At 46.8% G+C, this 24,525-nt stretch overlaps 1 protein-coding gene across 1 annotated transcript in view; it reads right to left on the bottom strand.

Annotated features, from left to right (window-relative positions):
- The window catches only part of stk31 (serine/threonine kinase 31), a 151,605-nt gene extending 132,704 nt beyond the window's left edge, over positions 1-18,901 (bottom strand). The window contains exons 1-4 of the mRNA XM_072282982.1: positions 18,615-18,901; positions 16,857-16,908; positions 12,825-12,883; positions 4,611-4,709 (exon numbers count right to left, since the gene is read on the bottom strand). Coding sequence (XP_072139083.1) covers positions 4,611-4,709; positions 12,825-12,883; positions 16,857-16,908; positions 18,615-18,662 — 258 coding nt within the window. The 5' untranslated portion in view covers positions 18,663-18,901. The remainder of the gene's footprint in view (positions 1-4,610; positions 4,710-12,824; positions 12,884-16,856; positions 16,909-18,614) is intronic.
- Between the last annotated feature and the right edge of the window lie 5,624 nt (positions 18,902-24,525).

The raw sequence follows: 24,525 nt of genomic DNA, 5'->3' as shown, positions 1-24,525 counted from the left end.
GTCCGGTCAACTGTATGCGATCTGTGTCGAGCCATTCCTCGGCCTTCTTCGGTGAAGGCTGACAGGTCTGGTTCTGCGCGAACCGGACATGGGGGTCGTCCTCTCGGCCTACGCCGATGACGTACTCCTCATGATGACAGACCCCTGTGACCTGCGGAGGATGCGCGAGTGCCAAGATGTTTTCTCGGCGGCATCCTCCGCCAGGATCAACTGGGCGAAATGTTCCGGACTCTTAGTAGGCCAGTGGCAGGTGGACTCCCTGCCGGAGGAGATGAGAGCTTTTGAGTGGAGCACCAGACGTCTTCTCTATCTGGGAGTCTACCTGAGTCCTTCTGGGGAGACCTGGCTGGCGAACTGGCAGGACCTGGAGACAAAGGTCATGGCCCGGCTAGGGCGCTGGTCAGGCCTTCTCAGGGTGCTTTCCTATCGAGGCAGGGTGGTGGTCATAAACCAGCTGGTGGCCTCCATGTTGTGGTACCGGATGGTCACCTTGGCCCCCCCGCCCCTTTTGTCGCAAGAATGCAGAGGAAGCTAGTGGACTTCTTCTGGGGAAACAGGAAGCACTGGGTCTCTGCAGTGGTTCTGAGTCTCCCAGAAGGAGAGGGCGGACAGTCGCTGGTGTGTGTACGCACACGACTGGCGGCTCTCTGCCTCAGGACGCTGCAGAGATTCCTGTACGCCGAGCACCCTCCCAGGTGGCACGTGTTGGCGACTTTCTTCCTCCGGAGGGGCTGCTGTCTTGCCGAAGATATGCAGCTACCACCGGCGGGCGTCAGCCGTGCTGCTTTGCAGAGGCTGCCCGGCTTCTATCAGGACCTACTGAGAGTCTGGAACATGGTTGCCTCAGGCCGGGAATCCCCTCCTCTGGCAGAGGGCAGGGTCCTGGCCGACCCTTGCCCTGTCTCAACGGATGTCAGTGCGGCTCAGGTGTGTGGAACGACTCGGGCTGAGCTGCTTGTCGGGCCCAGGCCCCGCAGCCTTACCCGAGAGACGAATCCACACAACTTGAGCCGTCTTTCATCAACACCCACAATCCCATTCAGGGATGCAGGCAGGAGGTACCTTTATGGGCTGCTGCTCCACACCCTCCACTTCCTAGCATTTGTCCACCGTCCCGACACGCCATGGCGGTCAGTCTTTCCACCTGGAGGTGAAGGGGGGTCCCCAATGGAAGTCCCTCTACAAGGGAGTCCTCCCTATGCACCTTGGGGATCTCGGCTGGAGGGTGCTGCATAAAGCGGTGCCCTGCAATAAGTTCTTTAGTTTGTACACGGATCTCCCAGCCGCGTGTCACTTCTGCGGGCTGGAGGAGACCATGTACCATATGTACGTGGAGTGTGTGAGGCTGCAGCCCCTTTTCGCGTATTTGCGTGGGCTGCTTCTCGCCTTCTGGTTGCATTTCAGTCCCACCCTATTCATATATGGTCATCCAGTAAGGAGGGGGGCACAGAGGGATGAGGATGTCCTTGTCAACTTGCTCCTGGGGCTGGCGAAAATTGCCAGCCGTGGCTCCTGGAAAAGGGTGGCAGGAGGTTCTCCCCGGGCGGACTGCCTAGCTATGTTTAGGGGGTATGTTCGTGCCCGGGTGAACATTGAAAAGGAATACGCACAGTCCACGGCGACCATCGAGATGTTCCGGGACCGTTGGGCTCCGCGGGGTGTAAATGTCATCATTGATGAGGATGGCAATATACTGGTTTAACATGTGTTGTCTGTTTGTAGTGTAGTAAATGTGTTAGTCACTGGGTTTGTAAATATTGTATAGCACCGACATTTGTAATAAAGAATTTTGTAAAAAAAAAATTTTAAAAAAAACTCCCCAACACAGACACCACCCCACGTCTACCCACTCCACAACGCAGACACCACCCCGTCTCTACCCACTCCACAACGCAGACACCGCCCCGTCTCTACCCACTCCACAACGCAGACACCGCCCCGTCTCTACCCACTCCACAACGCAGACACCGCCCCGTCTCTACCCACTCCACAACGCAGACACCGCCCCGTCTCTACCCACTCCACAACGCAGACACCACCCCGTCTCTACCCACTCCACAACACAGACACCACCCCGTCTCCACCACCCACTCCCCAACACAGACACCACCCCATCTCTACCCACTCCACAACACAGACACCACCCCATCTCTACCCACTCCACAACGCAGACACCACCCCGTCTCTACCCACTCCACAACGCAGACACCACCCCGTCTCTACCCACTCCACAACGCAGACACCACCCCGTCTCTACCCACTCCACAACGCAGACACCACCCCGTCTCTACCCACTCCACAACACAGACACCACCCCGTCTCCACCACCCACTCCCCAACACAGACACCACCCCGTCTCTACCCACTCCACAACGCAGACACCGCCCCGTCTCTACCCACTCCACAACGCAGACACCACCCCGTCTCTACCCACTCCACAACGCAGACACCGCCCCGTCTCCACCACCCACTCCCCAACGCAGACACCACCCCGTCTCTACCCACTCCACAACGCAGACACCGTCCCGTCTCCATCCACTACCCAACACAGACACCGCCCCGTCTCCACCACCCACTCCCCAACGCAGACACCACCCCGTCTCTACCCACTCCACAACGCAGACGCCTACCTGTCTCCACCCACTCCCCAACGCAGACACCACCCCGTCTCTACCCACTCCACAACGCAGACACCGCCCCGTCTCAACCCACTCCACAACGCAGACACCACCCCGTCTCTACCCACTCCACAACGCAGACACCACCCCGTCTCTACCCACTCCACAACGCAGACACCGCCCCGTCTCCACCACCCACTCCCCAACGCAGACACCACCCCGTCTCTACCCACTCCACAACGCAGACGCCTACCTGTCTCCACCCACTCCCCAACGCAGACACCACCCCGTCTCTACCCACTCCACAACGCAGACACCGCCCCGTCTCAACCCACTCCACAACGCAGACACCACCCCATCTCTACCCACTCCACAACGCAGACGCCTACCTGTCTCCACCCACTCCCCAACGCAGACACCACCCCGTCTCTACCCACTCCACAACGCAGACACCGCCCCGTCTCCATCCACTCCCCAACGCAGACACCGCCCCGTCTTCACCACCCACTCCCCAACGCAGACACCACCCCGTCTCTACCCACTCCATAACGCAGACACCACCCCGTCTCTACCCACTCCACAACACAGACACCACCCCGTCTCTACCCACTTCACAACGCAGACACCGCCCCGTCTCCATCCACTACCCAACACAGACACCGCCCCGTCTCCACCACCCACTCCCCAACGCAGACACCACCCCGTCTCTACCCACTCCACAACGCAGACGCCTACCTGTCTCCACCCACTCCCCAACGCAGACACCACCCCGTCTCTACCCACTCCACAACGCAGACGCCTACCTGTCTCCACCCACTCCCCAACGCAGGCACCACCCCGTCTCTACCCACTCCACAACGCAGACACCGCCCCGTCTCCATCCACTCCACAACGCAGACACCGCCCCGTCTTCACCACCCACTCCCCAACGCAGACACCACCCCGTCTCTACCCACTCCATAACGCAGACACCACCCCGTCTCTACCCACTCCACAACGCAGACACCACCCCGTCTCTACCCACTCCACAACGCAGACACCGCCCCGTCTCCATCCACTACCCAACACAGACACCGCCCCGTCTCCACCACCCACTCCCCAATGCAGACACCACCCCGTCTCTACCCACTCCACAACGCAGACGCCTACCTGTCTCCACCCACTCCCCAACGCAGACACCACCCCGTCTCAACCCACTCCACAACGCAGACACCACCCCGTCTCTACCCACTCCACAACGCAGACACCACTCCGTCTCTACCCACTCCCCAACGCAGACACCACCCCGTCTCTACCCACTCCACAACGCAGACGCCTACCTGTCTCCACCCACTCCCCAACGCAGACACCGCCCCGTCTCCACCATCCACTCCCCAACAGAAAGTGAGGCTCGGGATGAAATTCAACTCCATGTACATCAGGAATTTCAATCCAAGGTGCATGCTTGGTAGTCATTATCAGTAACATGGCTACAGACAGAATCGCTACCTTTAATACTCTGCATTTAACCACTGCAGGTGCACGTGAGAACTATGAGGTGGGCTCAAGGATAGTTTCTGTAAACTGGCATCAAGATCAGCACGACACTGTCGGCCAAATGGCCTGTGCAGCGCTAATCTGTTTGGTGTACTCTTCGATTTCAGCAATGCTCTCCGCTTCCTTCTTTCGCAAACTTGTCACTTATGATTAACAAACCCTTCCTTCATAGCTACTATTCACCTCAACCTTCTCCACCCTCCATGAGCACCCCCTGCCCCTCCCAATTCACCCACGAGCCCCTCCTCCCAACTCATTGCCCCCCCCACACACACTCAGGAGCCCTCACCCACCTGGTCTGTGCTGGCCTGCTCCATGAACACCACTTCACTATTTTCCTCTTTTTCCACTGTTTACTTGTAGCCTATAGCAACGTTTACGTTTCACGCTGTACAGCGTGTCCGTGGTAATAAACCTGATTTGGATCTCAATGAATTTGGTTTAAATGCGAAATACCTTTTCTGGAACCGGATCTCCAAACACTTTGGCAGCAAATGGACAAATGTCTGTCAAAGTAGAAGACATCTTCAAAAGGTCTTGAATTAAATGAATGCTCTGGAAATGAAGCAGAGACAAGAAAGAATTCAGCAAATCACCAACACGACAGATTCTGCAGGCGTTGGAAATCCAAAGCATCACACACAAAATGTTGGAGGAACTCAATCATTCTGTGTGTGCTGCAAAGCAGATAGTTTTACTAACTTTGTGTTTAAATGAGATTCAAATTTAACAACACTTAAACAATTACTCAGTGTGCTTGACCATTTTCAAGATTTAATTCCAGCCGCTGGCATATCCTTCATAACTTACCCAGCATTAAGAAAGAAAGGTTACAACTGGTGAGATACATTAGGAGTGTTGAATAAACTATGACATAAAAACAGGGAGCTGTGCAGGAGATGCTGAATTAGACTGCTTAAATGGCATTTTCTTCGCAGCTTAACAAATGACCTACTAGTACCATGAGAACTACTTCACACACCTCACGGTTCAGCATGTTTCCCAGTGGTCACAGTATGCAGCATATACGGTGTGGCCCCTGCAGGTTACACTGATATGATTCCAGAAACGTCTCTTGGTACTGCATGATTTGAATAGGGGTTATTGATTATCAGCCAGGCTGAAGGGAACATTTATCTATGGGGAACAAGGACAGCCCATCACAGAGCTCTGCCAATTTTGTGCTTCCCTCACCCTTCACTTACTACAGCTCTCCACCATCACCTTCCGTTTTCAATTTTCTTGCTGTATGGCACCTAAAAAAATGATTGAGAGGCAATAGGTTTGTGCCTGTCATGATTTCTGAAAAAACATTGGATCAAAAACATCAGCATGCAACAGAGAGAAGCTTGAGATCGATCAGTGAGTGGATTGAAAGGTCAGTAGTTAAAACATGGTGGGTCAAAGTGCCTGCACGGCTCCATGTTCGAATGACACATCACACCACAGTCCCTGTTACACTGTGCACGTTCTTCTCCCTCACACCAAACAGTCCGTTACACTGTCCACATTCTTCTCTCTCAGACCAAACAGTCCCTGTTACACTGTCCACGTTCTTCTGCCTCAGACCAAACAGTCCCTGTTACACTGTCCACGTTCTTCTGCCTCAGACCAAACAGTCCCTGTTACACTGTCCACGTTCTTCTGCCTCAGACCAAACAGTCCCTATTACACTGTCCACGTTCTTCTGCCTCAGACCAAACAGTCCGTTACACTGTCCACATTCTTCTGTCTCAGACTGAACAGTCCGTTACACTGTCCACGTTCTTCTGCCTCAGACCAAACAGTCCCTATTACACTGTCCACGTTCTTCTGCCTCAGACCAAACAGTCCGTTACACTGTCCACATTCTTCTCTCTCAGACCAAACAGTCCCTGTTACACTGTCCACATTCTTCTGCCTCAGACCAAACAGTCCGTTACACTGTCCACGTTCTTCTGCCTCAGACCAAACAGTCCCTGTTACACTGTCCACGTTCTTCTGCCTCAGACCAAACAGTCCGTTACACTGTCCACGTTCTTCTGTCTCAGACTGAACAGTCCCAGTTACACTGTCCACGTTCTTCTGCCTCAGACCAAACAGTCCCTATTACACTGTCCACGTTCTTCTGCCTCAGACCAAACAGTCCGTTACACTGTCCACATTCTTCTCTCTCAGACCAAACAGTCCCTGTTACACTGTCCACATTCTTCTGCCTCAGACCAAACAGTCCCTGTTACACTGTCCACGTTCTTCTGCCTCAGACCAAACAGTCCCTGTTACACTGTCCACGTTCTTCTCCCTCACACCAAACAGTCCGTTACACTGTCCACGTTCTTCTGTCTCAGACAGAACAGTCCCTGTTACACTGTCCACGTTCTTCTGTCTCACACCAAACAGTCCCTATTACACTGTCCACGTTCCTCTGCCTCAGACCAAAAGTAACTCATGTTGCTGTGCTCATCTCCATCCATGACTGGACCTACAGCTGAAGGTCACAGAGATGATCATCACCTCACTCAGTCCATCTTCACATTTATGGTTCCAGGATGATTGCTTCTTGCTTGGAAGAGGCAGGATACACAAACAACTCATAAAACTCATGGAAAAAGCAGTCTATATCTCTGAGGCAATCGTAGAACATTACAGCACAGAAACAGGCCTTTGACCCATCTAGTCTGTGCTGAGCTATTAATCTGACTAGTCCCACCTGAAGCACAGCCCACCATACCCTCCCATCCACGTACCTACCCAGACTACTGTTAAATGTTGAACTTGAGCCCACATCCACGGGCAGCTCACTGCACACTCTCATCATCAATGAAGAGTTCCTCCTCATGTTCCCCTTGAACATTTCACCTTTACCCATCACCTCTAGTTCTATTCTCATCCAACTTGTGTGGCTGAGTACAGCTCCAACACCATTATCAAGTTTGCTGATGACACCGTTGTTTGGCCTGTATCAAAGAGGGTGATGTCTCAGCATCCAGGAGGAAGGAGGAAAATTTGGCCGAGTGGTATCATAATGTCAGCAAGACCAAGGAGCTGATTGTAGACAGGAGAGGGAAACCAGAGGTCTATGAACATAAGACATTTACAGCACATTACAGGCCCTTCGGCCCACAGTATTGTGCTGGCCCTATCACCTACTCTAGACTGCCTAGAATTTCCCTACCACATAGCCCTCTATTTTTCTAAGCTCCACGTACCTATCTAAGAGGCTCTTCAAAGACCCCATTGTATCCACTTCCACCACCACCACCGCTAGCAGTGCATTCCACGTGCCCACCACACTCTGTGGAAAACTTACCCCTGACGCCCCCTCAGTACCTATTTCCAAGCACCTTAAAACTATGCCCCATCATGTTAGCCATTTCAGCCCTGGGAAAAAGCCTCTGGCTATCCGCACGATCAATGCCTCTCATTGTCCTATACACCTCTATCAGGTCACCTCTCATCCTCTGATGCTCCAAGGAGAAAAGGCCAAGATCACTTAGCCTATTTTCATAAGGCATGCTCCCCAATCCAGGCTACATCCTTGTAAATCTCCTCTGCACTCTTTCTATGGTATCCACATCCTTCCTGTAGTGAGGTGACCAGAACTGAGCACAGTACTCCAAGTGGGGTCTGACCAAGGTCTTATATAGCTGTAACATTACCTCACGGATCTTGAACTCAATCCCATGGTTGATGAAGGCCAACACACCATACGCCTTCTTAACAACACTGTCAACCTGCCCAGCAGCTTTGAGTGTCCAATGGACACGGACCCCAAGAGCTCTCAGATCCTCCACACTGCCAAGAACCAGTCCTCAGAGGATCCGAGGTGGGGAGGGTCAGTAGCTTTAAATTCCTGGGTCACTATCTCAGTGGACCTGTCCTGGACCCATCATATAAATGTAATTGCAGAGAAAGCACGACAGCACTTCTACTTCACAGACACTTCAGGAAGTATTGGCATGCTATTTAAAACTTTAACAAACTTCTATAGTGTGTAGGGGAGAGTACATTGACAGACTGTATCACCGCCCGGCAAGGAAGCGCCAATGCCTTTGAACAGAAAATCCGAAGAAGGTAGTGGATTTGGCCCAGCAGATCACAGGTAAAGCCCTCCCAACCACTGAGCACATCTGCGTGAGACACTCACTGTCAACAGGAAATCAGCATCCATCAAAGATCCTCTCTACCCAGGCCACGCTCTTTTCTCGCTGCTGCCATCAGGTAGAGGGTACAAGGGCCTCAGGACTCTCACCACCAGGTTCAAGATCAGTTACTTCCCCTCAACCACCAGGCTCTTGAACAAAAGAGGATAACTACACTCATCAATTAAGATGTTCCCACAACAAATGATCTCTTTACAGACTCTATCTTGTTATTCCATGTTCTCATTATTTAATACTATTTATTTATTTTGCACTGTTTGTTTTCTCTATGCTCTACTCGATCTTTCATCGATCCTGTTTACAGTTACTATTCTGTAGATTTGTTAAGTATGGAACAGACAGGAGATTCTGTGAGCCTAACAGAGATACCCGCATGGTGTGTTGCCTGGCAGGTGACAGGGTAAGGGATGTCTCGGATCGGGTCCAGAATATTCTGAAGGGAGAGGTCAAGCAGCCAGCTGTCTTGGTACATGTTGGTACCAATGATATTGAGAGGAAAAGGGAGGAGGTCCTGAAGAGAGATTTCCAGGAGTTAGGAAGGAAGCTGAGAAGCAGGACCTCCAGGGTAGTAATCTCAGGATTGCTACCTGTGCCACGTGTTAGCGAGGGCAAGAATGGTAGGATCAGGCAGATGAATGCGTGACTGAGAGACTGGTGTAGGGGGCAGGGCTTCAGATTCTTGGATAATTGGGATCTCTTCTGGGGGAAGTATGACCTGTTCAAAAAGGACAGGTTACACCTGAACCCGAAGGGGACCAATATCCTGGCGGGAAAGTTTAATAGAGTTGTTAGCAGGGGGATGGGAACCGGAATGATAGAGCGGAGGGGGGGGGGGGGAAACAGAAACAAATCTAAGATAATGAGCAGTAAAGATTTCAGGAAAGACAGGCAGGTGATGGGGCAAATTTGTAGCCATTGGGATGAATTGCAGTGCAATCAAAGCAAAAAGTACCAAATACTGGTCTTAAGGTGTTGTACTTAAATGCACGCAGCATAAGGAATAAGGTGGATGATCTTGTTGTACAGCTACAGATTGGCAGGTATGATATTGTGGCCATCACTGAGACCTGGCTAAAGGAAGCATGTCTCTGGGAGCTGAATGTCCAAGGATACACGGTGTATCGGAAGGATAGGAAGGTAGGCAGAGGGGGAAGCGCGGCTTTATTGGTAAGAAATGATATTACATCATTAGAAAGAGGTGATATAGGATCGGAAGGTGCAGAATCTTTATGGGTTGAGCTAAGGAATAGCAGGGGTAAAAGGACCCTGATGGCAGTTATTTATAGGCCTCCAAACAGCTGCAGGGATGTGGACTACAAATTCCAACAGGAAATAGAAAAGGCTTGCCAGAAGGGCAGTGTTATGATAATTGTGGGGGATTTTAACATGCGAGTGGATTGGGAAAATCAGGTCGGCATTGGATCTCAAGAGAGAGAATTTGTAGAATGTCTGCGAGATGGCTTTTTAGAACAGCTTGTTGTTGAGCCCACTAGGGGATCGGCTGTACTGGATTGGGTATTGTATAATGAACCAGAGGTGATTAGAGAGATTGAGGTGAAGGAACCCTTAGGAGGCAGTGATCATAACATGATTGAGTTCACTGTGAAATTTGAGAATGAGAAGCTGAAATCCAATGTGTCTGTATTTCAGTGGAGTAAAGGAAATTACAATGGCATGAGAGAGGAACTGGCCAAAGTTGACTGGAAAGGGACACTGGCGGGAAGGACAGCAGAGCAGCAGTGGCTGGAGTTTATGCGAGAAGTGAGGAAGGTGCAAGACAGATATATTCCAAAAAAGAAGAAATATTCAAATGGAAAAAGGATGCAACCGTGGCTGACAAGAGAAGTCAAAGCCAAAGTTAAAGCAAAGGAGAGGGCATACAAGGAAGCAAAAATTAGTGGGAAGACAGAGGATTGGGAAGTTTTTAAAAGGCTTGCAAAAGGAAACTAAGAAGATCATTAAAAGGGAAAAGATGAACCAAAAAGGAAGCTAGCAAATAATATCAAAGAGGATACTAAAAGCTTTTTCAAGTATATAAAGAGTAAAAGACAGGTGAGAGTAGATATAGGACCGATAGAAAATGATGCTGGAGAAATTGTAATGGGAGATAAGGACATGGCGGAGGAACTGAACGAGTATTTTGCATCAGTCTTCACTGAGGAAGACAGCAGTATACCGGACACTCAAGGGTGGCAGGGAAGAGAAGTGAGCGCAGTCACAATTACGACAGAGAAAGTACTCAGGAAGCTGAATAGTCTAAAGGTAGATAAATCTCTCGGACCAGATGGAATGCACCCTCGTGTTCTGAAGGAAGTAGATGTGGAGATTGCAGAGGCATTAGCGATGATCTTTCAAAAGTCGATAGATTCTCCATGGTTCCGGAGGACTGGAATTGCAAATGTCACTCCGCTATTTAAGAAGGGGGCAAGGAAGCAAAAAGGAAATTATAGACCTGTTAGCTTGACATCGGTGGTTGGGAAGTTGTTGGAGTCGATTGTCAAGGAGAGGTTACGGAGTACCTGGAGGCATATGACAAGATAGGCAGAACTCAGCATGGATTCCTTAAAGGAAAATCCTGCCTGACAAACCTATTGCAACTTTTTGAGGAAATTACAAGTAGGCTAGACAAGGGAGATGCAGTGGATGTTGTATATTTGGATTTTCAGAAGGCCTTTGGCAAGGTGCCAGACATGAGGCTACTTAACAAGATAAGAGCCCATGGAATTACGGGAGAGTTACATACGTGGATAGAGCGTTGGCTGATTGGCAGGATCTGTTTGAGAGTGGGAATAAAGGGATCCTATTCTGGTTGGCTGCTGGTTACCAGTGGTGTTCCACAGGGGTCCGTGTTGGGGCCGCTTCTTTTTACATTGTACATCAACGATTTGGATTATGGAATAGATGGCTTTGTGGCTAAGTTTGCTGATGATACAAAGATAGATGGAGGGGCCGGTAGTGCTGAGGAAACAGAGAGTCTGCAGAGAGACTTGGATAGACTGGGAGAATGGGCAAAGAAGTAGCAAATGAAATACAATGTTGGAAAGTGTATGGTTATGCACTGTGGTAGAAGAAATAAACGGGTAGACTATTATTTAAATAGGGAGAGAATTCAAAGTTCTGAGATGCAACGGGACTTGGGAGTCCTCGTACAGGATTCCCTTAAGGTTAACCTCCAGGTTGAGTCGGTGGTGAAGAAGGCGAATGCAATGTTGGCATTCACTTCTAGAGGAATAGAGTATAGGAGCAGGGATGTGATGTTGAGGCTCTATAAGGCGCTGGTGAGACCTCACTTGGAGTACTGTGGGCAGTTTTGAGCTCCTTATTTAAGAAAGGATGTGCTGACGTTGGAGAGGATACAGAGGAGATTCACTAGAATGATTCCGGGAATGAGAGGGTTAACATATGAGGAACGTTTGTCTGCTCTTGGACTGTATTCCTTGGAGTTTAGAAGAATGAGGGGAGACCTCATAGAAACATTTCGAATGTTGAAAGGCATGGACAGAGTGGATGTGGCAAAGTTGTTTCCCATAGTGGGGGAGTCTAGTACGAGAGGGCATAACATAAGGATTGAAGGGCGCCCATTCAGAACAGAGATGCGAAGAAATTTTTTCAGCCAGAGTCTGTTGGAATTTGTTGCCACGGGCGGCAGTGGAGGCCAAGTCATTGGGTGTATTTAAGGCAGAGATTGATAGGTATCTGAGTAGCCAGGGCATTAAAGGTTATGGTGAGAAGGCGGGGAGTGGGACTAAATGGGAGATTGGATCAGCCCATGATAGAATGGTGGAGCAGACTCGATGGGCCGAATGGCCGACTTCTGCTCCTTTGTCTTTGTCTTATGCCCGCAGGAAAATGAATCTCAGGGTTGTATGTGATGGCATATGTACTTTGATAATAAAATTTACATTGTACTTTTACTTTGAACCTCAGTGGAAAAGCCTGCTTGCATTTACCCTATCTAAACACTTCAATTTTGTATACCTCTGTCAAAGCTCCCTTCAGTCTTCTATGCTCCAGGGAATAAATAAAGTGCTAACCTACATTCAATCTTTCCTTATAACTCAGGTCCTCCAGACCTGGCAACATTCTTGTAAATTTTCTCCGCAATCTTTCAACTTTATTTACATCTTTTTTCTAAGTAGGTGACCAAAACTGCACAGGATACTCCAAATTAGGCCTCATCAATATTTTATAAAACTTCAACATAACATCCCATCTCCTGTACTCAGTACTTTGATTGATGAAAGCCAATGTGCCTAAAACTTTCATTATGACACTATGTACTTGTGAAGGAATTATGGATCTGCATTCCCTCATCCCTTTTTACTATACACCTCAGTGCCCTACCGCTCACCGTGCAAGTCCTACATTGGTTTGTTCTCGTGTACCTTGTATAGTTAATTGTATAAAGTGGAATTATCAGCTTAAGTTCCTAGTGGCGTCACAATACTGCAAATGTGCAAACTCTTTACATAACTGTAAACAGAAAATAGTATCTTACTCAATACAAGTGCAATTAATTATGCATTACCTGACCCCAGAAAGTAACTGGGTCTTCAATATGACTTCCCACTACATCTTCAACTTTTACTGTGGAAATTAGGAACATAATATATGATTACCATGAAGCAGGTTTTCGATTTTTCCAGATGAAATCAGTATCACATAGACTAACTCAGTGAACTTTGCTGATTATGCTGCTCCAGATACCCTCGAACCAATTAACTTTAAATTAAGATTCACAAACTTGTCACTTGGGAATAACACTCTACAGCACCAGAATTTGGGGTGCAATTCCACCACTGCCTCTAAGGAGTTTGCACGTTCTCTCCACGACCACAGTCCCAAAATGTACAGGTCAGGGTTAGTATGTTGTGGGCATGCTATGTCCTGCCAGAAGTCTGGCAACACCTGTGGGCTGACCTCAGAGTATCCCTGGACTGTGTTGGTCACTGACACAAGCAATGCTTTTCACTGTTTATGCGACCAATAAAACAAAGGCTAATTATTATTGTAGATGATCCAATGGTACAGCCTCCCAGTCTGTTGAAATCCACTGGAAAAGCAAACAAGTCAGATACAGATCCATTTCTGTATTTGCTTACACTCATCGGGAACGTGCAACTTAACAACAGATTTGAAGGCAAACTTGGGAGACAAAATGAATGATCAGGGCGCAGACTAGTAACTAGTTAATGGAATAGGCAGCTGAGATTTAACACTGAGGAATGTGTAACTAGTTAATGGAACAGGCAGCTGAGATTTAACACTGAGAAATATGAAGTGCTATATACTCAATGGCCACTTCATTATGTGCACCCCTTGCAGCTGCTCGTTAATGCAAATATCTAATCGGCCAATCATGTGGCAGCAACTCAATGCATAGAAGCATGCAGACATGGTCAAGAGGTTCAGTTGTTGCTCAGACCAAACATCAGAGTGAGCGAGAAATGTGATTCAAGTGACCTCGACTGTGGTGCCAAATCAGGGTGGTTTGAGTATCTCAGAAACTGCTGATCTCCTCGGACTTGAACACACAAGACTCTAGAGTTAACAGAAAATGGTGCAAAAAAAACCAAAATCATCCAGTGAATGGCATTTACGTGGGCAAAAACACCTTATTAATGAGAAGTCAGAGGAGAATGGCCAGAATGGTTCAAGCTGACGGGACGTCGTCAGTAACTTAAATGACCATGCGTTACAACAGTGGTGTGCAGAACGGCATCTCTGAACGCACGAAGAAACTCGAAGCGGATGGGCTTCAGCAGCAGCAGACCACAAACACACAACAGTGGCCACTTCATTAGATATGGGAGGCACCTAATGAAGTGGCCTCTGATTACGTTTTAGCCTAAAAGGAATACAATTCTCTGAGAGGTACAAAGGATGGAGATCTGGCAATTCATATGCCTAATTCATTGGAAGTGCAGGGCATGTAGAAAAAGTAGTTAAAAATTAATCAAACTGTATCCTGACCTTTATGAACGGAGGCAGGGAAGATATGACAGAATTTTATAAATCACTAGACCTAGCATGACTGAAACACTTTGTCTGCTTCTGGGAGTGACACCAGGAAAGATGTACATTTTGGAGAGTGTTGAAGAGATTTTCCAAAACACCAGGGGTGAGGGACTTGCGCCCTTGATTGAATCGAGATCACGGAGGGATCTGACACCAGGGGTGAGGGACTTGTGTTGATTGAACCGAGAAGATCAAGGAGATTGTGGAGACAGAAGACAGACTGGACACCGGGGATACAAACTGAGCAAAGCCGTTCTCATTGGCAGACCAGTCAACAGTGAGAGGATCCAGAATAAAATGGCTTGTAAAAGAACCAGAACTACTTTAGCGAACATCTTTTACCACAACAGGCACAGCAAGGGCTGTTGTAAAGGCAGGGTCAGTAAGGACCTGTATTTGAGACAGCACAGTAGCATTCCCAGCACCAGCCACCAGCACTCAGTCTGTAACGGATTTATACGTCTCCCCATGACCACCTGTGTTTCCTCCGGGTGCTCCACTTAACTCCCACAGTTGGTAGATGAATTGTCCTGTGATGAGGCTGGCGTTAAGTCGTGGTTGCTGGGCCGGAAGAACCTACTGAGCACTGTATCTCAATAAATAAAATTATGCCACGACAATGTACTGAACCTTCATTTAATGTGGCACCAACTGAGTTACTGATGCCTGACAGCAGCACTACCCACCCGTGGCTTCAGAATCACGATTTATAATTCAGTTTATTAACTACAAGCACTACTCCTGTGGCCAGTGAGGACAACGCTGCAGCAGTCTCGTCCCTCGCTTCCTGTAGTAACCCGAGGTATATCCCATCTTGTCCTGGGGACTTATTGATTTTCAAGAGTTCCTACACTGCCTCTTTCTCAATATCAACATGCTACAGCGTATCAGCTCATTCTATGCCGGCCTCACGTTCATCAAGATCCCCTCACTGCTGAATACTGAAGCAGAGTCTTCAGTAAGAACCTCCACCACTTACTGACTCCTGGCAAATGTTTCCTCTCATCTCTGATCAGACCTATCCTCACTCTAGTCATCCTTGTGTTCTTCACATGCGTAGAACACCTTGGGGTTTTCCTTAATCCTACTCACCAAGCTCTTCTCATGCCCCCCCCCCACTTCTAGCTTTCCTAAATCCATTCTTCAGCTCCTTCCCAGCTGCCTTGTAACTCTCCAGAGCCCAGTCTGATCCTTGTTTCCCAAACATCAAGTAAGCTTCTTTCTTTCACTTGACTAGGTGTTCCACATCTCTTGTCAACAATGGTTCCTTAACCCTACCATCCTTTCTCTGCCTCAGTAGGACAAACCTGTCCAGAACCTCATGCAAGTACCTCCACATTTCCATTACACATTTCCCTGAGAATATCTGTCCCCAGCTTCAAATTCAGAAAGGTGACACCTACAGCTGCATACTAGTGTAGTGTCACTGAGGAGGGCATTGCAAAGTGCCTTTCTTAATAGTCCTCTTGCATGGAACTTGCACTACAGATCAATGGATGCATCAAGGGCAAGAACCTGAAAAACTGACATTTTGTTCTCTTCTAAATTAATAAACCATTGCTGGTTTATTCTTAAAACGTTTGATCACAGAATAAATTAAAGTCTGGCCACAAAGCAGAAAGTGTTGGAAAACCACTGAGAAACAGGGGAAGCAGGAAAGATCACCAAACAGAAGCCACTGCCACGTATCACTGTCCTGCAAGTATGAATTACTGGAGTACAGAGCCGACCATACAAATATCAGCTCAGCACGGGAAATAAGCTCAGTAATTTTAATAGCTAAGGGGAAATGAATGTAGACAGTGAGCCAGTCATCCTGTGTTCTATACTCTGCCAATGACAACCTAACCTTATTCTACAAGTAACCACCATGCCACCAATCACTTAAAAGTACCACAGTACCTGATTTCCCAATATCCTAATAGACAAGAATTCAACAATTTTAAATCAAAAGCTAAAGCCAACCTTTCATGATTTTCTTTGTTCAATAAAGTTTACAATTTCATCATGATAAATGAAGAATATAGTCAAGTTGACATGAGACCCATGAAGTGTACGCATTTTCCAAGCCAGGCATATCAATGGGCTAATTCTGAAATCAACTTCTAAAACACAAGTGCTATTCCACAATTCACAACTCAAGCAGATGGCCCCTTTAAAACATCAGTGTTACACGCATCACGTCATTTCTGATATAACATTATATCATTTAATATCCGAACTGTGAAAGGTGACTTTCCCCCACCTCCCTGTAGCTCTTTGTTTCTCCAAAAGATGTAGGTCAGGGTGACAACTTTATTTTTAGGCATTCTTTTAAAAAAAAGTTTAGAGATACTTCCGGCTATTTAATCCTAGCCTAATCACGACCAATTAACCTACTAACCAGCATGTCAGTGGACTGAGAGGGGAAACCCATGCGGTCACAGGACGAATGTACAAACTCGTTACAGACAGCGGTGGGAACAACCATGTTGAACTTATTACCACTCCTTCGGAAACATCAATAACATAACACTGGCAGCATCAACCACAAGCTACACACCTTGTCTTTCAGAAACATCTGTTGGCCTTCTATCACCCATCTCCAGAATTTGCTGTGGGGGAAAAAATGCAGGGAAGTTATAACAGGCCTGAGGTTAGAGGTATATGCATGCGCACATCTGTGTCTGTGGAGGAAAGGGGCTCGTTTTGCTGTTGTTTTGTTATTTGTTGTGTTCGGTGTTGTTCTACTGAGCATACTATGCAGGCACTGGAACGTGCGGCAGCACGTGCGAGCCGCCCCCAGCATATCCTTGGGTGGGTCGGTTGTTAACACAAATAGCGCACTCCATTGTACATTTCGATGTACATGCAATCAATAAATCTGAATAACCTATAGAAGAATGAAGACATTTGACACAAATTATCCCACTAATCGAAAGGCTACAACGATGTAGTCCCGCCAATCGAACGGTTACAATGACGCAGTCCCACCAATTGAACAGCTACAACATTGTGCATTGGGCACAAGGTACAATGTTACGATCCAATGATCCAAGCATGCTCCAGATTTCTTTATGATAAAGGAAGCCGATCAGGCTGCATGGCCTGACACCTTGCCCTACCAGGCTTCCTATTTCGTCTATTAAATATAACACTGCACCACCCCAGATTGCTTCCTTCTCCTGTACCCAGCTCACTGCATCTTGCTCTAAACATCAGTAAAGAGAATATTAAAAGGTAATCTTATGAGAATAAAAGAGCTGAGATTTCATTCTGAATTCCTCATGATTCTTTCCAATGATATGAAGCAAATACTGATTTACTGCAATGCAGAAGTTGACAGATTACATGTCCTGTGCAACTTACAGTTGACCTGTATACATTCCGTACATATGGAGAGCACATGGGAGATCAGTGGGAAGAATGAGTCAGCTTCTGCCATGTGGGAACTCGGGTCACGCCAAGATCTGAATAGCTGAGTTAAACAGACTGCATTGATACATGTTGTCCTATGTTTTAGAGCGCAAGACCACAGGACCACAAGACATCGGTTCGGAAGTAGGCTATTCAGTGCGTCAGGTTTTATTTAGTTACATTGTCAGGTAGCCACGTTTCTAACAGTTCTCAGGAACAGAACCCAACCCTGTTGTAACCTGGGCAGGACCTGTATGCAATGACATTGCAATTTTAATGTTTTAAACCATAAGAAGTTTCGTCTCTTATATTATTGCGTAGGCTAATTAAAATGGCTTCTTTGTTATATTATACTTGGGAATGCTTCTTTGTTATGTCAAACGCTGAGAAAGTTTTTGCGCTAGCAACTTGTTTTGGTTTAGGCAGTGATAAGATGATGTTACGAACCAATTGGGATAGTTGTTATGATTTTGGTGTATCTGGAAGATTTGTATGCGTGGGGTTTTGGAGGCAGAAGGCGGGAGAGAGGGACAGAGGCCAGGTGCTGTGATGTCCGCTAACGGGGTCAGACCCCGAGGAAGGCGTTCGGCGAGGCGAGGAGACAGAGACAGACTCGTGTGGGGCATCTGGTCGACCACCGTTGTTGGTCCCAGGTGGCCGGTCGAGGTGGTCCGAGGGGTCGCAGGGTGAAGATGTTGGGTCCTGAGCTCCAACTGTTTGTACACGAAAAGATTGAACTTTGATAAGTGTGACGCCTTTTATTTTCCTTTTATATTTTATTCTCTATTAATTATATAGTTTCAGTAATATCTATAAACTGTAAATCATTTAATCGTATCTGGTGTGTTGTCTGTTATTTGGGCGGGGTGGGGTACATCACACAGTATCCACACAAACTAATTACCCAGTTTGGCGGGGCCAAGGGCTGTTTCCCTAGACGACAGTGAGCCATGCGACCCTGAGGTTGGCCAGGGAGCTACACCTAATATTAACAAAAGAAAATTGCATCTTAAACATTTGTTAAATTTATCCAGAGCTTTTTCATACGCTCACAGGATGTAATAAACTGACATGTATATTTGAATATTGAAAGGCCCAGATAGCGTGGCTGTGGAGAGGATGTTTCCTTTATTGGGGAGCCTCGGACCAGAGAGCACAGCCTCAGAACTGAGGGATACAGCTTTGGAACAGAGGTAGTGAATCTGTGGAATTCGTTACCACAGAAGGCTGCAAAGGCCAAGTCAATGGGTATATTTAAAGCTGAAGTTGATAGGTTCTTGATTAGTCAGGGTATTAATAGTTACAGGGAGAAAGCAGGAAAATGGGATTGAGAAGCACAATAAATCAGCCATGATGAAATGCAGGAGAAGACTTGATGGGCCGAATAGCCTTTACAACTTACTGTAGCTTCTTTCAGTCCCACCCCCCTCCCCATACCAGACAGTGATACAGCCCGTCAGAATGCTCTCCCTGCTTCATCTCGGGGAGTTTGAGTTCTTTTGGGTGACAAACCAAAACTCTTCAAACTCCTCATGAAATATAGCCACTGTCTTGCCTTCTTCATAGTTGAATCAACATGTTGGATCTTCAGAGATCTGACACCCAGGAACTTGAAATTGCTCACTCTCTTCACTTCTGATCCTTCATCTTACTCTCCTGAAGTCCACAATCAGCTTTCGTCTTACTGATTTTGAGTGCCAGGTTGTTGCTGTGACACCACTCAACGAGCTGGTATATCTCACTCCTGTATGCCCTCTCGTTTCCATCTGTGATTACACCAACAACGGTTTAGTCAGCAAATGGACAGATACCCTTTGAGCTATACTTAGCCACAGAGTCATGGGTATAGAGGGAGTAGAGCAGTGGGCTAAGCACACACCCCAGGTGCACCAGTGTTGCTGTACCTGTATCACAATGGAATAAAGGGAATTACAGAGGCATGACAGAGGAGATTTCCCAGGTGGATTGGAGGATACTGGCAGGGATGATGGCAGAGCAGCAATGGCTGAAGTTTCTCGGAATAGTTCACAAGACGTCGGATCGATATGTCCCATAGAAAGAAGTTCTCAAATGGCAGGGGTAGGAAACCATGGCTGTCAAGGGAAGTTAAGGACTGCATAAAAGCCAAGGAAAGGGCATATAAGGTAGCAAAAGTGAGTGGGAAGTTGATGATTGGGAAGCTTTTATAATCCAATAAAAGGCAACTAAAAAAGCTATAAGGGAAAAGATTAAATATGAGGGCAGACTAGCCAATTATATAAAGCAAAAGTTATTTTTCAGTTTTTTTTAAAAAAAGAGTTAAAGGGAGGTGAGAGTTGATATTGGACCACTGGAAAATGAAGGTGGTGAGGTAGTAATGGGGAACAAAGAAATGGCAGATGTACTTAATGTGTACTTGACTTCTGCCTTCACTGTGGAAGACACTAGCAGTGTGCCAGAGGTCCATGAGTGTCAGGGAGCAGGAGTGAGTGCCATTGCTATTACAAGGAAAAAGTGCTAGGCAAACTGAAAGGTTGTAAGGTGGATGTCACCTGGGCCAGTTGGACCACATTCCAGAGTCCTGAGAGAGGTTGCTGAAGAGATAACAAATGCATTGGTCATGATCTTTCAAGAATCACTTGATCCTGGCTTGTTCCCGGAAGACTGGAAAATTGCAAATGTCACTCCGCTCTTTAAGAAGGGAGGAAAGCAAAAGAAAGAAAATTATCAGCCAGTTAGCCTAACCTCAATGGTTGGAAAAGTGTTGGGGTCTATTATTAAGGATGAGGTTTCAAGGTACTTGGAGACTAATGATAAAATAAGTCAAAGTCAGCATGGTTTCTGTCAAGGGAAATCTTGCCTGACAGATCTGTTAGAGTTTTTCAAGGAAGTAACAAGAGAGGAAGTGGATGTCATTTACTTGGATTTTCAGAAGGCATTTGATAAGGTGCCTCTCATGAGGCTGCTTAACAAAATAAAACCCTATGGCGTTACAGGAGAGATACTGGCATGGATAGAGGAATGGCTGACAGGCAGGAGGCAGCGAGTGGGAAGGGGCCTTTTCTGGTTGGCTGCCGGTGACAGGTGGTGTTCCTCGGAAACTACTTTTCACATTGGTTGTCAGTGATTTAGATAATGGAATTGATGGCTTTGTGGCAAAACTTGCGGACGATACAGGGGTAGGTAGTGCTGAGAAAGCAATGTAATTGCAGCAGGACAGACAAATTGGAAGAATGGGCAAAGAAGTGGCAGATGGAATACAGCGTTAGGAAATATATGATCATGCATTTTGGTAAAAGGAACAATAGTGTGGACTTACCTAGATGGAGAGAAGGTTTAAACATCAGAGGTGCAGAGGAACTTCAGAGTCCTCATGCAAGACTCCCAGAAGGTTAATTTACAGGTTGAGTCTGTGGTAAAGGCGGCAAATACAATGTTGGCATTTAGTTCAAGGAGAATAGAATATAAAAGCAAAGAGATAATGCTGAGCCTTTATAGGACACTAGTCAGGCCGCACTTGGAGTATTGTCAACAGTTTTGGGCTCCATATCTCAGAAAGAATGTGTTTCATTGTAGAGTGTCCAGAGAAGGTTCACAAGGATGATTCTGGGAATGAAGGGGTTAACATACAAGGACAGTTTGGCAGCTTTGGGCCTGTATTCACTGGAATTTAGAAGAATGCGGTGGGATCTCATTGAAACAATTGAATGTTGAAAGGACTAGATAGGGTGGATGTGGAGAGGATGTTTCCTATGGTGCGGGTATCCAGAACTAGAGGGCACACTTGCAAAATTGAGGGACAAGCCTTTAGAACAGAGGTAAGGAGGAATATTGTTAGCCAGACAGTAGTGAATCTGTGGAATGCTCTGCCACAGACTGCAATGGAGGTCAAGTCTGTGCATATATTTAAGGTGGAAGTTGATCATTTCCTGATTGGTCAGGCTATCAAAGGGTACGGTGAGGTGAGAGGGCAGGTTAATGGCTGAGTGGGATCCGGATCAACCATGATGGAATGGCAGAGTAGACTTTACAGGCTGAATGGCCTAATTCTGCTCCTAAGTCTTATGGTCAGGAGGAGGAGATATTATTACCAATCCGTAGGAAGTCAAGGATTCAGTTGCAGAGGGGGGTACAAAAGACCAGGTTCTGTAGCTTATCAACCAGGAATGGGAGTGCTGGTTAAACGCTGAGCTGTAGTGAATGAACAGCACCCTGACATACTGTAGGTGCTTGTATTGTGTTGTAGCAGATCTGCATCACTCCCACCACCAAGCACATCTTTCCCTCCCCACCCCCCAATCTCTGCCTTCCGCAGGCCATCCATTTTAAATTCCACTTCCCATTCCCATTTGTCCATCCACGGCCTCCTCCACTGCCGTGATGAGGCCATAATTCCGTTGGAGGAACAACATCTTATATTCTGTTTGGGTAGCCTCCAACTGGCTGTCATGAACATCAATTTCTCAAACTTCCAAACTTTATGATCAGCTCTGTTGTCACATCTTCACATCCTCTGCAAATCTATATTTAACGTAAAACTGTTCTCCTCCTGAAATCTCCCTACATCCTCGTCACAGCCACTCTGCTTTTGAACTTCATCAATAAATGAGATGGGCAATTTAACTTCAATAAATTGCCCATCTCATTTATTGACGAAGAATGAATAACCGTGCTGATCTTTGAAGCTCTTTGATACAACCTCCGAAATTGAAAATGACCAATTCCCATTATTCCACATTTAACTAATTATCACTCTACAACAATGTACTACCCCAAATAATGTCTTGTTTACATCTTACACATTAGAGTGTAAATGATTACGGGAAAAGGGGAGGAGAATAGGGTTGAGAGGAATAATAAATCAGCCATGCTCAAATGCTGGAGCAGACTCAATGGGCCAAATGGCCTAATTCTGTTCCTTTGGACAATGGTCTTATCCAAGTCCAATATACAAACCTACTGATTTTCCTTTATCTATTCATTTAATTACAAAGCATAATTGTTGTCTCCTTGCTGTTTCCCTTTGATAATACCATTCTCTCTATTCTACAGATAGTTGCTCCAGAATTCAAGCGCCTGGAAGCTGTTGAGAAATGCCAGCACAAACTTAGGACAGTCCCAAACGTATCCTCAATATGATGCATTGGAATTCTGTTTAGAAGTCGGCTGAACACCCATCTTATTGATGCCCTACCGATCATCCAACTGCATACATCAAATGATTCCAGTTATCTATTCTATTAGTCACAACATCAAAAAAACTCCAACACATTTGTGGAATGGTCTGATAACAGCGGGATAGAAGCTGTCTTTCAGCCCGTTGATGGGCTATTAGGCTAATCGGCCCCTTTCCCTGCGGCAACGTTTCTGCAACCTGAAACGTGGAGTATTTTCTCTGTCGTCGGTCTGCACACACAACAGCAAACTCAATCCACCTTACGCTGTGGACATCTGGACGCCCGTAACTTACCAGCTCGAGAAGCCTCGCGGTTAAAAACACCTTAAATCAGATGTTGGTTCTATCAGAGAGCAGGACAATTCCCTCCGCTTTACGCCCCGTAAACCCGGACTCCCACGTGGGCACGGCCGTGCCGGGACGGGACAGAGCCGGGACAGGACAGAACAGAGGGAGGGGCTGTTCCCTGTAACTACATCCACCGCCTCCCCTCCCCCCGTCAAACCGCCAGCATCTGCTTAACATCTAACAGAAAATAATTGCAAAGTGTAGTTACATTAAACATAGGAAAATTGCAAACAACAAAAATTATACACAAGTCGAATCCATTCTGTAGAAGCAGACGGCGAGAAAGAGGCCCGTCCGTGCCGACCATTGACGCCAAAAACATTCAGTAATTTAGCTACTGAATGTGAACGTGTCTTTCGTTTAGCATGTGTATGCACACGTACTATAAGTAAAATTGTGACGTGCCGAATGGCTCCAATTTGCAGCACGCTTAATCGCCGCTACTGTCACGCCATGAGTGCATTTTGGTTGCGACTTTAGGGCTGTTTTCAAGATTTTGCAGATCTACAATTTACCACAATCCTGAAACAGGATTTTGACCCAAAATGTCGACAATTCTCCCCGTCCGGTGCTGCTCGACGCGCTGAGTTCTTCCAGCTCACCATTGTGTGCGCACGGCCGGTCATTGGAAGCCAATACCACTCACTACTGCCCTACATAACAGTACTGTATATTGGAAAGGAACAGAAGGCATATTCAGTAGCACTTTACTAGGTACACCTGCTCATTAATGCAAATATCTAATCAGCTAATCACGTGGCAGCGGCTCAGTGCATAAAAGCATGCAGACATGAATCAGCAACTGTGTTAACATTAGAAGGCATAAAGTTGGTTATGCAATATTGGTGACATAGTGTTCAGAGCACTGTATTCAGGTCTTCATTTTGCAGTGGATAGGACATCAATGGACTCAAAATCTTGGGTTATTTTATGTGGATTATAGTCCCAGTGTACCTCTTTCTGTCACCACTCCATGATCTTTACCTTTGCCTGTGGTTGATTTGGGACTTCAGGAAAAGATCAATAGAAGGAGTGATTGTTTATCAGTGGCACAGGAAGTTCAGCAGTATATGTAAAACAGATTATTATGGATTCTTACATATCCATGCAGTTGGTTCAGATGATCCAGTAATAGGTCATTCAGGTGTTTCTGTTTATATTCCAAAGTTTCAGGTGACTATTAAGAAATATCAGTATTTATGTCTGAGATGGTTGCTATCATTTTAACCCTAGAATGGGTTGAAGATGGATGCCCTGATTATGTATTCCTGAGCTCTGATTTCTTCTCAGTTTTCATATTGACTAAAACAGG

Source organism: Mobula birostris, chromosome 19 (genome assembly GCF_030028105.1).
Source record: "Mobula birostris isolate sMobBir1 chromosome 19, sMobBir1.hap1, whole genome shotgun sequence".
Lineage (NCBI taxonomy): Eukaryota > Metazoa > Chordata > Chondrichthyes > Myliobatiformes > Myliobatidae > Mobula > Mobula birostris.
Note: the sequence above shows the minus strand (reverse complement) of the source record. Positions and strands in the feature narration are given on the sequence as shown.